Consider the following 13,204-nt stretch of genomic DNA (forward strand, 5'->3'; position numbering starts at 1 on the left):
TTTTTTTCTTATAAACATATGTCTAGCCAATTTTTTGAACGAACCTAACCAGAAGCCCATCAAATGGGATGGGCTCCTGACCTAACAAAATTTTCCGAGTCATTTCAGTGAAAAAAAGGTCCAAAAGGCAGGCTTTTTGCGCCCGATAACAGCGATAAGCTGGAAACCCCCGCACACAAGCAAGGAAAAGGAAAGAAGGAAAAGAAAGAGCGAGAAGGACGAAAGCAGGAGAACAGAAAAATAGCAATGGCTGGATTCACTTTTAGTTCTTATCAAGAGACTATAAAGGGGACAGAGAGGACATCGCCCATACACACCCTATTCCATAGGTAATTCGTCTCGAGTTATTTTTAGAATCGGGATAAAGTTACCTCGCGCGAGGCGTGGATGTTTCGTGGAGGTTTCGCATGACCAAACGCCGTGCAAAACATGTCGGGCAAGAGGCAATGACAGCATAAAAAGATCGAGAGCATTCCTGAATATTGAAGCGAAATGAGTCGGCGCTCACCTGGGAAAAAGGAATCGCTGGACTCTTTGACAACCCGTGAAATCAGTTTAACTCGAAGTTGTCGTAACCTCAGTGTTTTAATAAAATGAGAAATTTCTCCGGTCTATTGAAACCGGTCGTTTGTACAATTTAGGGATTTTAAGATCCAACGACGCGGACGACAACTAGAACGTCAAAAAAACAATAGGTTTAATCAGCAAAACAACAACTTCGCACGTGCAACACACTTTTTTGTTCATTTCTTTCCCGTTTTTGCACGACTACGACGTGAAAATGCCTAATTTCGCGTTTTATGGAGGACGTAAATAAGCAACGACGAAATTTTATTTCTCTTTCTGAGCTTGAATATGGTCCCTTGAAATTCAGCTGTAGGAGGGTTCGCCTACAATTGACAAAGTAAGTGGGTAGGAATAATCGCTATAAAGACTGAAAAAAATAAACATCAAACCAGAAATTGCTCTCTTCAAACTGTAAATTATAAATGATCCTGAGAGAATATTCAGTGTGTTAAGGATTTCCCTGCTCTACTGTTAGCTCTATACAAGAGAGGAAGGGTGATTCTTTTTTAATTTCGGTTTCGCTGACACAGCTTTCGCAGAAATCTCGCTGTAGTCGTTTTCGTCGACAAAAGGAATAGCAAAATCGCTCTCCGCGTCTTCCCTCATTTTGTTCTGCGTCATGTCGTGAAGGACGCGTGGCTCTCAGCGTTGGTCATCCACGCGAAACACATTCTCGCTATGTGATTGGCTGTTGTCTAATCCCCCTTGAGATCTGTGGTGTTAAAAATAACTCGAGACGAATTACCTATGGAATAGGGTGTATATGGGGGATGCCCTCTCTGTCCCCTTTATAGTCTCTTGTTCTTATATGATGGTTACTCGTATTTGGAGAAAGTTTTTGGCCGAAAAAAAATATAATTGTTTGAAGGAAGAGGTCTATTTGGCGGTGACGTTTTCAAAAATCCGGGTAGATGCATATTTTTTCGTTTGTTTTGCATATTGGTCTGTTTCCAAAGGCAGTGCACTTGCTACGAAACAGCTGGAGGCGAACTCAGTTTTCATGCTGATCCAGGACTCAAAACTTATCTTCAATCTTCTGTCACGCAGGCTATGATAAAGCGCTTGCTGCAACAAATTTAAAGTTTGTGGTTTCGGTAGTGGCACAAGATGTGTGGAAGAATAAATATTTGAATATGACTCCTTTTCATTGCAACTATAACCCAGGAAGCGGACATGGAACTAGTACTGATACTACCTTGCTAATATGCAAGATGAAAAAAAAGCATTTGGAGCATTTATAATTGTTGGCTTGTGCACTAAGGCAAAAAATAGCCACATTACATCCATTTACATCCTGCAAACGAACTCCTGTCAGGGAACTGACTTGCTATTATAAATGTAGCTTTTCTCAAATCGTTTCTGATCGAATATAAAAGTACTATCAAGCGTTATAACGACAGACACTGTACAACTTGCTTAAGCCACTTGCTCAGGTTTAAAAAAATACCGTGATGAAGTCCTTGTGGGTTATGAATAATAAAAATGCTGTTTTGCGTTTGTTTCTAGCATTATATTCAATTTGTTCAGTTTTAACACTACAACGATGCAAATATCACATGCAGCCTTATAATATCCGACTGCTTCTTTTGAAAACTATCTACTGTAAAATGGTTAATTTAAGTATTTATGAGGCAAAACTTGCTTCCATGCTTGTTGTACCGGGAGCATGCACGTGTGGGGGAATTGAACCCTTGCGTGCGATATGAACAATTTTAAAACTGACTTTCAATTTCCATCCGTTTGAAAATGTATTTCCTTTCTAAACACCTGACAGCATATGCTGATAAATTGTAATAGTTAACGAGATCTTTTTCCCCGGAGGCAATTCATTATCCTCCACAAGAGGTCTTAATCTACAGGGGGCAAAATAGGTAACTGCTCATAACAGAATTCGCAGCGACCATACGGTAATTGCCTAAGTTTTATTTAATACGTAAAAGTTAGGATGCCTGCTTCTTCCTGATGCCATAAAACGTAGATCGAATGTAAGGATAAGTTTTTTTGTTTGACTAGTTTAAACACTTCTGTTTGTTTAACAAATTGTACATCAGTGGTTGTAAACGAACTCATTTCCCTAATAGCTTGTGTTTTGTGCGTTTTTAAAATTCACATCATGCGTTTTCCTCTTAACCAGGTGCTTCGCCGCTTCTCGAGTCAACAGTGAAAAACTGGCCGCCGCGAGAATATTTTCTTAATTCAAAATGGTGTGTACCGAACGAGTAATTTTGCCAAAGAACAGGTGAAAGTCGACTTTTCAAAACTCAGAGAGACAATAAAAAGTTGTCATAGTTTCCACCCGGCTCTTTAATCATTGAAACTGCCTACATTAAAAAAACCATTAACATTATTAGGTCTGCAATAAGATACCTTTGATATTAACCACTAAGTGGAAGTTTAGGTGATCTAAATTCTTATCTGTATAATTAATTGAATACATTAGAAACACGCAACTTGAAGGAAAAAACGTAAAAAAAAGGAGGCAGCTTGACAATAAAAATTAAACTTTGTTGATTATTTTTTCTTTATACAACACGATTTTTATCCCCGTAGCCAATGTTTAATCGACGTTGTTCGTTTTGCTACGTGACATATCTGAATTACATTGCTACTGAACATATAAATATACGGAGCTATCTGCAATAGCTTCTTCACTTCATTCTCAAGACATAAATAAATATGAAGCAAGAAGAGCTAACACCTTTTTCAGCAGTCAAAAGTGAAAGGCTGAAATCTTATCAAAGGATTTTTTGAAAACGGTGATCGCTACTATAAATATCTCTGACCAGTGCAACTAAAAGTAATTGAGACTGACGATTTACCATACTGATTTATAACTAACTATCAGACCAGAAAATATTTAAGAACTGATAATCTTTCACTCCAAGAAAGTAAGAAGTAGTAATATCATCCCACTTTTCCAAGGTCAATATTCTACTCGGTCTCTGTGTTAATAATAATTGTGGCAAATACATTTTCCCTTAGCAACCTGAATGCAAATGTTTACCCTTGCATTATATGGCGGCACAATTTCGACTTTGATAATTATTCTTGTATTGACGTCTTTCAAGTCGTTGTAGTGTCTTTGCAGTCCACTATAACAATTTAAAAACAAGGTCTAGATGCGAGAAGATAATCTAGGGAATAACTCGACGTATGGCATGGTGTATTAACCACGGAGCAAAAGCCCGAAGTCATTAGAGTAAAAAACGGAAAGTCATAACTCTAAAAGGCTAAAAAGAGGACAGAATTTGTTACCCATGGAAAGGGAGCAAAGGAAACAAGTGGAAGAAAGCGGCTTATCGGCTAATGTTTAGATGACATAATACTTTATACAAGCAATCACTTACATAAGGCAGTGCTCAAAACATAGATGGAGGAGGCCGGTGAGCTGCAAACGACAAGCCGCACACTTTGCATGATCCTCTCTATCGTCACCATCTCAGATCCTCTCCCTCTCTCCTCCTGGAGAATAGAGCTATCAAGACTTCTCTCTGACTAAAACTTCTCCTGGATTTCCTCCAAGCTCTAAATCACAGGCGCGTTCTTTGTTTCTCGACTTTTCGGCGTCTCCAATTTATTCGTGGCTTGGTGCCATTTTTCCAGCCACATGGAGGTAAAATTCGAAACAAAGTTTGACCTACTGAGATGTACACACTCACTTTCCCGCGCAAAGGCGCCAGCTGCGTGTATTTGTCTTGATTTCTGACTGGCTCAGTGGATTATCTCTCTTCCGATTGGCTAGAATGGCAACCTTGGATTTTAGCTTAACGACACTCATTTGCGCTAGATAAGTGTTTTGTCTGATTGCTTGCACGCAAAGAAACATGTCAGTGATTATCAGCGCTTGATGTCCCAAAAAGAAAATAAGAAAAGCCCAATTTACTGTTAAGTACAGAAGGAAGCTCGATAGCTCAATCTCCAGGGGAAGTGAAATTAGTTCGAGCTAGTAGGTAATTATTTCGCAGCTGCTTTTGAATTTTAAGTGTCGCATTAATTAGTAATAATGCATCCAAGTTTTAATTTAGTATTTCTTGCTACTCGCGAATCATTCTGTCACACTAAGAACTTACAAAATTTTGAACTAATTGTTTTCTCGGTTAAACTAGGTCCGCCTGTACACTACTTACATTCCCTATCCCCTTAATCCTACAAAATCACGGAATGTCTTTAAAATTGGCGAACCTATAATGAACAATGTACTTCCGGGATTCACACTTTTAAGCTTATCAGCTGCAATGTGACGCTTAATTTGTGCGGGTTCTAATTTTCGCGGATTTTTTTACGATCCACACTAAACAAGCTAATGTAAACAAAAACTATCGCAAAAATTATTTCCACGCTCTACTGTAGTATTAATAAAAAAGGGTTTCTGGCAATTCCCCATCTACATCACTATGGTAATTGAGTTGCATAATTAAACGGTTTTGACCAATCGCAAATTTTGTGTTGAAGTTTCCTTCATGACTAAGGGTGTTAACCTAATATTTTTCAAGGCACCTTCTTCACCCTGCTATGGCGGCTTTCCTGCGTTTGTCGACTCAAATTTGAAGATTCTGAACTGAACACAGAATAAGAAGATTCTGCAGGTGAATAACCTGAGAAAACAGCCGACATTCCGTGACGCCACCACCGGTCCCCCCTACGAAATGACGTCTGAGAAACGAGGGCAGAAATTCCAAACTGACGACGCGTCACTATCCAGATCTGGGTAGTGCTTCTTACTGGTAGAAGCAGGTTTCCCACGCCGCATGACCAATCAGAAGCACTACCCAGATCTGGGTAGTGTCGCGTCGTCAATTCGCGGGAAACCAGAGGTGGCGTCGCGGAATGTCGGCTGTTTCCTCAGGTTGGCAGGTGAAGTGCTCTTCTGTTTTCTTGCAATCGACGGTGATTTGAATGCCAAGGCGATGAAGACGTTTGTACAACTCCGAAAAGTAGGCAATGTTGCCCTTTGTCCTCTAACATTTCGTCAATGAGACTTCTTCAGTTTGGGAGCGATAAAACTCCTCATGAAGGCCGAAAGGGATGGTGGGATTCCTGTACTCGTACGGCTTTTGGAACTGAGCGTCGTGTTGGCAAACGACACCTGTTTTGATAAGACCAAACATTGGTTAACTTTCATTATAAAAAAATTAAAACGTTGGTCACTTCATGAGCTTTAGGGGCTGTTTACGTGGAGGTAGGAAGATTCTTGAAGGTGGATCATCCTAGCGCCATGCGTTTTCTGTATTCAGTTTACATTAAAAAAGTTGTACTTGTCCCTAGCGCTAGGATCTTCCTACTGTAGCTGAGAGGTAGGAAGATCCTAGCACTACGTAAACTGCTTTCGCAAGGAAGATCCGATTACTAGGGCCAACCACACAAAAATGGCGGCCGGTCGTTCAGTGGGTAATCTTTATTCTTTAATTTCTTCTCTACTGGTAACCGCACGGACTGAAACTTCTGCATGTAAATCCAACGAAACGTTGTTCCGCCTTCTAGGATCTTCCTTCCTCAATGTAAAAAGCCCCTTACTTAAGCTCGTTTCCGTAATAAGTAGTCCTTGGTTAGACTATACTACATCAATTATTATCTGAAGACGTTTTGGACAACTTATCAGGGCTACCTCTTCTCATGAGGACCTCTTAAGTATACCCGAGTCCTTCTTCTGCAACGACACAAAACGAATACCGTAAACTGTCGCTTATAGGCCCTGGGCTTAAAAATCTTCGTAAGGGGTTTTGGGATGATGGCTTATAAACGGAGAGGCTTATATCCAAGGGGGCTAATAAGCGAAATAGGAAAAGCGCTTCAAACCAAGCTATAGAAGTGCTGAACAAATAGGGCCTGGAAGGGGGGCTCTGATCCCGTGTTTCCCGCTCCTTTTCCACCAGAATCCCGCATCCCGAACTTCTGTCATCGCTGTCCCGAATATATTTTTCTTTCCCAATCCCGCATCCTTCTGCCCAAACTTTGGCGAATCCTGCTTCACAAGTAGCAGTCAAATCCCGTATCCCGCACCGTATTTTGGTCAAATCCCGAGAATACCCTTCCAGACCCAGAACAAATACGTTTTGCATTTACTGCTTTTAAATCTTAAGGGTCAAAACGTCATAATAAATCGAATTCGTTTCAATGCATTTGGAGGGGGCTTATAATGGGATGTACTTTTTTGTTTACAAGTAGGTGGGCCTATAACCCGGGGGTTTATAAGTGGGGGATGGGCAGTCTACTGTGCCTTGTTTAACGTTAGGTCCAACTAAAACACAACTGTATAAACTGTACCGGTGCAATTTAGATCTTATCACTTACCTGCACCTTGGCGTTAGGAACCATGAGTGAATTTTCACGGGAATTGAATAAGGTCTTGCGCTTTTTGGTGTTGTCTAACATGGAGCACATTTCAGTGCTGGTCGTGGCATCTGAGCGGCAGGACTGTTGGTCAGCTGGGGGTAACACCTCGCTCATGCTTGAAGTAGGTTTTCTAAGAATCAAAGGAACAAACCAAGGTTGTTTACAGTTGTTTTCAAGTTTACAACTGTTAATAAAGAGGATAGTTTCCAAATATCTAATAAGAAATATTGACAAGTAAAAATATAATCGTTGTTACAACTGAAAAAAAGGAAAATTATCGGTTTGATAAGCCCTCCAAAAACGCGAAAAAATATTAAGTTAAGAATCTTCCAGTGAAAATAATACGAAAAACAATTTTACAATCTCATTGAAAAAAGCATTTGGGGACTTCTGGGGTATTTCTAAAATCAAAATTCGTTGTTATCTCTGTTCATTTGTCTATACTATCCCGCTTAATTTCTCCTCAAAGAGCCGAGGCATTTTCATTAACTTACAAAATGTCAAGAAGCAAATGTTCCCGTTAGGCATCGAGGAATTCTGTTTTGGAATGGCTAAAACATTCCTTCCATTCCATTGTAACACAAAATACAAACAAAACTGAGCCATGTCGTCCTTAGTTGTTTTTCACAGTAGTGTTTGTCTCGGAATGTAATTGAACAACTTAGGTAGGCATTTTTATTCTTGCTAATCAGTTGTTTTTCCGCCATACTGGCGTCCACTCGGTAGGTAGTAACAGCCGACAGGTGGAGAAATTGTACTGCAATGGACCTACCACATATTTTCTAATAAAAGAGCCACAGCGCGATTAACCTCAGTACACATGTTTTCAAGCGTTTGAATATATTCTAAACTTAGAGTCTGGACAAAGTCCAAAAAGGGCCACTATTTAATGAAAAGCCACTGATGGTTAAGGTGCCGTTTTTACTGATGTACAAAGTGGTTTAGTAACGTTTTCGCCTTAGGGCCAAATTCTATGGCGTGACCACTTAGAATGAGAGCTATAGAGTCATGTATAACATGGTGCACAGCCTGTGTTTAGTGAATATTATTTTGCATATGGGAATGTCAGATTTAGAACATTTTTCTTAACCTCAGTTAATTACGGCAATCAACGCAAAAAAAAAAAAAAACATTGAAACTTTTTTCAACGCGAATTTTCCCCAAATTTAAACACTGAATACCCGCATAAAACGTACGTCTTTCCTACCTCTTCTTTCCCCTTGTTTCATCATTCGGCGCTTTTTCCTTTAAGACTGTTTTTGTTTTTCCGCAGGGATGTTTAGAACCTTTTCTTTTCGACTGAAAGGTGTCTGGAAAAATAGCAGATTTAACTATCTCTCTGGTGGAACTTTCATTACTATCTTTATTGACCACATCCGTATCTTTTTCCTTTGAAACATTAGCATTGTCATGTTCTGAATTCTTCCCTGTCTGTCTGGTATCCTCGCATTTTGTCGAGCAAAGGTCAATGTTCTGGTTTTCCTTTTCCTTCTCCTCTGCGTTTATTTGGTTTTTTCCATTGATGGGAGACTTTCTTGATTTCTTTTTTCCCAATTCCTTGTGGAAATAATCTCGCTTGGTCTTTTTTCCAGCTTCCTTTACCCGATTATCCCTTTCATCCGAGCCCCCCTGGGCCGAGTTATAATCCATAAGAAGTTCGCCCTCGGCGACTTTGTTGTTTTCGTCATTCAGCCCTCCCTGTATTTCCGTTTCCGGTTGCTGAGATGTATCGCAAGACGTGACCGGGTTTTCGTCAACAGGGGGATCGATTTCATGCGATGACATATGCGACATAACGGGTTCATGACCTTTCAAACATCTTTCATCGATTTTGTCATTCTTTTTCGTCGCTATCGTGCCCTTATCATCTGGTTCTTGTCTGGTTTGGGTGCCAAGTGTTTTGCTATCTTCGACTTGACCTTTAATAGACAGATCTAATCCCACATCACAATTTCGTTTCTGCGCGGTTCGTTTTCTTAGAGCTCTTCCACCTTTACCGTGTGTTTTTTCATATTCGCCCTTCTCTTCGTGTGGGATTGTATCCTCACAATCTTTCTCTTTGGCAGACTTTACCTTTTTGGTTTCCTTTCTCTTTTTATTTCCCCCCTTTTCTTTCACTTTTCTCGCTTTTTTATTCTTATTTTGAACCTTGTTTGAGTCTTGGTTTTCTTCAATCTCGAACGCGTTCTTTCTCCTTGGACCGGTCGGTTTTCCTTCTAATGGTTTCTGGCGATAAGTCAAACCAAGGGAACATTCCTCGTCTTTCTCCAAAGCAGGGCGGGATGATTCTTCAGTCAATTCTTTGTCGTCATCTGTATTTTCTTTATGACCGACTTCTTCCACTTCGGCTCCGTTTTCATTAACTTTTAACCCTCGTTTGGGTCCAACGTCTTCAATGCAAACTGTCAGTTGAGAAAGCTTCCCAGAGCCGCACTCGCTTGATTTTTCTGAAACGCTGGTTTCTGTCGCTAATCCCGCTATTTCCTCACCTGAATATGCAACGACCTCCTTATCCATTCTCTTCTCCCAACTCTGGCTGCTTTCATCTGATTTTTTGCGCAATCTGCCTGGAGTCTTGCTGTACTCTAAAGGCGGGATGTCTTCCTCTCGTGAAGTACTCGATAACAACCATGCACTGCCAGCCTTTGCTCGTTTACGCACATCCTTATCATTATCTTCCACCATAGCGTTGATTGAATCCGTTCCTGACTCCATTTTCAAGGGCTTTCTTTTTCGCGAGACTTTCGGGTTTTCTTCATCTTTTTTCTTAGCTATTACCTCGTTTGCCGCATCTTCGCCCATATTCGTCTTCTTTTCATTTCTTTTGGTTTTTCTACCTTTATTTTTCTCTGGTTGAGCATTTTTCACATCCCGTTTATCGTTTGTTCTTTCTTCGGGTTCTGGCACTCTCTTTCTTCGCCTAACAGATTCATCCATTCCCTTTCTAATCTCACCCCTATTTCGCACTTTGTCTGTCTCTTGGAGATCTATGTAGATTTTTCGGACACCTTCGCCATTCTCTGGGGTATATTCGTCAGTCTTTCGGACACATTCGTCAATCATGTAAACATGTTCGTCATTCGTTCGGGCATCGTCGGCGATTCTGTGCACATTATCGTCAGGTTTTCGCACATCCCCAATCGTTTCTAGGGCCTGCACTCCAACATCGCAAGTTTGAAGATCAACTTGAGCCATAGTTGAGGCATCTTCCATGGTTACCCGCGTTTGGATAGCCTTGCTCTAATTTTGACGGAAAAAAAAACATGAAATTGCTCAGCGTTCATAAACTCAACAATATATTGAGCAAAAATCTTAAACCGTGTGATCAATTGTCGATTGCTCAAATACTCGAACCTTTACCGCTTTGTTCTTCCTGCCCAGTTCCGTTCTGAGATCCTCCACTTCTTTGAATGTCTGCAGGTGCTTCTCCTATGAAAGGAACAGAAAAAAAAACATTTTAATTCAAAAGTGGAAGAGAACTATATTGAACTATGTCGTCAGGGGGAGCACTGTTACCCACGAATGTTGACCGCACGCTGAGATTCTATACTTCCAATGAAAATTTGACAAAGGTAGAAAAGCAATCACTCAATGACTGAACGACTGGTTATTTGGGAAACTGGTTAATTTTGTTTCCCCCGAATCTAGCCTGCGAGCAGGTTTACTTGAGCAAGTTCAGGGAAAATTTTCCACGAACTAGCAAGAATGAACCTGCTTGCATGCTACCTCGAATCGGCGGAGATTCTGGGGCAACAAATTTGCTGTTCCCCTCAAGACCCTAAAAAAGTTTTATTACTATAATTATAATCATTAATAATAATAATAATAATAATAATAATAATAATAATAATAATAATAAATAATAATAATAATAATAATAATAATAATAATAATACAGGAAAACCCTGTCACTGTAATAAGCACTGATGTCCTAATATCAAAGGGGATCTTGTTATTAAAATACATAAGGTAAAAAACTAAGACAATTATGCAGGGCCGATATACAAAAAAAAATCAACAAATAAAATGAACAACTAATTAAGGAAAAGGTATTTTATCTTTAGTTTCCCTTGAAAAAATCAAAGAAGCATTCCTTTGATTTGATATGGCAAAGAAGACCATTAAGTTCCATCACACCGCAATAAAAAACAAAAAGATCTCTTGGCGACCTCTAAGTTGACTTTCTGATTGTGAATGTCATCACATCGTCTAGTCATAACTGTGTACAGAGGAATTATTTTTACGAATTATTTTATTGTTTCTTATCATACTCCTCGCCAGTAAGCACTCATGAAAAGATGTTGGCATTATGTACCTGCCAGCTCTTGATTTCTTTTTGAAGTAAATTCTCTCTTTGGATTGCACTTTCTCTTTGTTTCTCTATTTTCATTTCCATTTTGGAGTTCATCCTGTCCTCCAGTTTCTTTCTCTCCAAATCTTGATGAACTTTTTCATCCTATTGGGAATCACAATAAGACTAAGTCCCCTGTTGGGTTTCAGTAATCTGGGATGATCAGTGGATTTTTGCAACGTGTTTGAAAAACTTTACTGGTACAAATAAAAAATTTCTTGAGAAAAATTTTTAACAGGGAATTACAAAATAAAAAAAAATAATAAGAAAGAGAAAAGCGGGCAAACCTAGCTATAGGAAGGCTTCTTTAATAGAAGCAGGGAGCTTAATAAATCTTCGTAGTTTTAAAACCATTTTTCCTTTTTTTCATTTTTTTTCCTGTGAAGTGATCACAGAGTTCAGCAATTTTATATGTATTAAGTAATGGTTCGCGTAATAAGGAAAGGGGCGAAACGCAACGCATGTGCAGAACGATCCATTTTAATTGAATTAATTAATTAATTTCCGCCACTCTCATTGGTCAAAAACATCATTTTTACAATAAATCACGAAGAATCACGATTTGGGCCGAAACTAATGCCTTTTATGGTGGATATCTTATTGTTCCAACTCTCGGCCAATTCTCGGACGATTCGTATGTGCGGAAGTCGGTTTTCTGAAGTTAAGTTTGTTCTGACTTGAATGGAAAGACATCCCGGTAGACATATGCATGACACCCACTTAGACATGCGCGGCTTGCGTTTGTGAGAGGAGGGGAAGGGGAAATTATTTTCTCACGCCCAAAATGACCTTACCCCAACCTTTCGAACGCCTGGCACTACTTAAAACGTACCTCAACGTAACAGCCTATGAGCAAGCAAGAGAACATTGTTGGGACAATAATTAATGGACTCTAATCTGGCAGTGTATCCGTCGCTTGATTTGTATTAAACATTTGCATTTTGGAAAGTATCTAAGCCTGAACTACTGGAACTATATATGAAGACTATTTCTCTCCCTTCCTATTTGTAATCACCAGGGCCCGGTTGTTCGAAGGCCGATTATCGCTTAACCCGGGGTTAAATTTAACCCGCGTTTCTTTTTCTTGTGTTCAAAAGCATTTTCTCGGATAATTTTCTCTGTTATTTTTGGAGCTTCCAATAATCAACTTGTCGACCAAAAGAATTAAGGCTGAACTGCTTTTTAATCTTTCAAATCTGAATTCAAATCTCGCACTAACCCTGGGTTATCTTAACCCAGCTTTAAACAACTCGGCCCAGCTGATTACCAGGCCAAATGAATTCTAATTTTCCTTTGGGGTCGTGGAGGCTGTTAATAAACAAACACGGTATTAATTAAAGAAATGTATGTAAAAATGTATGTAAGAAATGTACCTGCAAAGTCTCTTGAGCAGTTTGTAGCTGTTTGGTTGTGCTCTGTAATTCTGTTGACAAGGCTTCCAGTTGTTCCTGATGAAAGAGAAATAATTTACAAGAAGGCCTACTACTGGGAAAAATCAACTAGCTTTAACCTTTAAAATACGAAAACTGTTGTGATTCGGAGATATGAGACTTCTTAAAAAGCGTTCGTAGGAATCGAAAACAAAATGACCTCGGAAATTAAAATGTTTCATAAACGGTACCTGAAGTTGTGATTCGTGCTTTCTGATCTTGTTGTTGACGCGAACATTCTTTTGAAGCCGTTCATTTTTGATCAACAATTCCAATTCTACCATAGAACGCTTGCACAATAGCGTATCCTGAAAGACCCGAAGCTTAGATTTTTCATATTCAGCTTCCAAAATTCTCAAATCGGCAGAAAACCACGGAAACTCTTCTTCGATCCCCGCCATCTCCGCCATCTTGAAGTTCGCGGTTTGTTTTCAAACTGATGCATTCTAGCTGCTAATTGGCCAAAATCTTCTAAATCGAGAAAGATAATTGGTTAATACTAAGTTTTCATTTGGAGTTACCG

General features: G+C 39.5%; 2 protein-coding genes across 2 annotated transcripts in view; both read right to left on the reverse strand.

Moving 5' to 3' along the window:
- LOC140936325 (repulsive guidance molecule B-like) overlaps positions 1 to 4,557 on the reverse strand; it is a 40,067-nt gene extending 35,510 nt beyond the window's left edge. Inside the window, exon 1 of the mRNA XM_073385779.1 lies at positions 3,915 to 4,557. Coding sequence (XP_073241880.1) covers positions 3,915 to 4,005 — 91 coding nt within the window. The 5' untranslated portion in view covers positions 4,006 to 4,557. The remainder of the gene's footprint in view (positions 1 to 3,914) is intronic.
- An 897-nt stretch (positions 4,558 to 5,454) lies between these two features.
- LOC140938154 (uncharacterized) lies at positions 5,455 to 13,091 on the reverse strand. Its single transcript, XM_073387677.1, has 7 exons — positions 12,873 to 13,091; positions 12,625 to 12,699; positions 11,216 to 11,356; positions 10,249 to 10,329; positions 8,108 to 10,140; positions 6,859 to 7,030; positions 5,455 to 5,653 (listed from the first exon to the last, which is right to left on the reverse strand). The coding sequence occupies exons 1-7, from the start codon at positions 13,089 to 13,091 to the stop codon at positions 5,537 to 5,539; spliced, it is 2,838 nt and encodes a 945-aa protein (XP_073243778.1). The 3' UTR covers positions 5,455 to 5,536.
- Between the last annotated feature and the right edge of the window lie 113 nt (positions 13,092 to 13,204).

Source organism: Porites lutea, chromosome 5 (assembly GCF_958299795.1).
Source record: "Porites lutea chromosome 5, jaPorLute2.1, whole genome shotgun sequence".
In the NCBI taxonomy this organism is placed as follows: Eukaryota; Metazoa; Cnidaria; class Anthozoa; order Scleractinia; family Poritidae; genus Porites; species Porites lutea.

What these genes read in the sequence shown, in the direction of transcription:
- LOC140938154 (XM_073387677.1), bottom strand. Translation starts at nt 13,091, where the DNA reads ATGGCGGAGATGGCGGGGATCGAAGAAGAGTTTCCGTGGTTTTCTGCC. An exon ending in AGCACGAATCACAACTTCAG is followed by an intron (nt 12,700 to 12,872) that starts GTACCGTTTATG and finishes CTCTTTCATCAG; the next exon opens with GAACAACTGGAAGCCTTGTC. An exon ending in AAGAAATCAAGAGCTGGCAG is followed by an intron (nt 10,330 to 11,215) that starts GTACATAATGCC and finishes TTCCTTTCATAG; the next exon opens with GAGAAGCACCTGCAGACATT.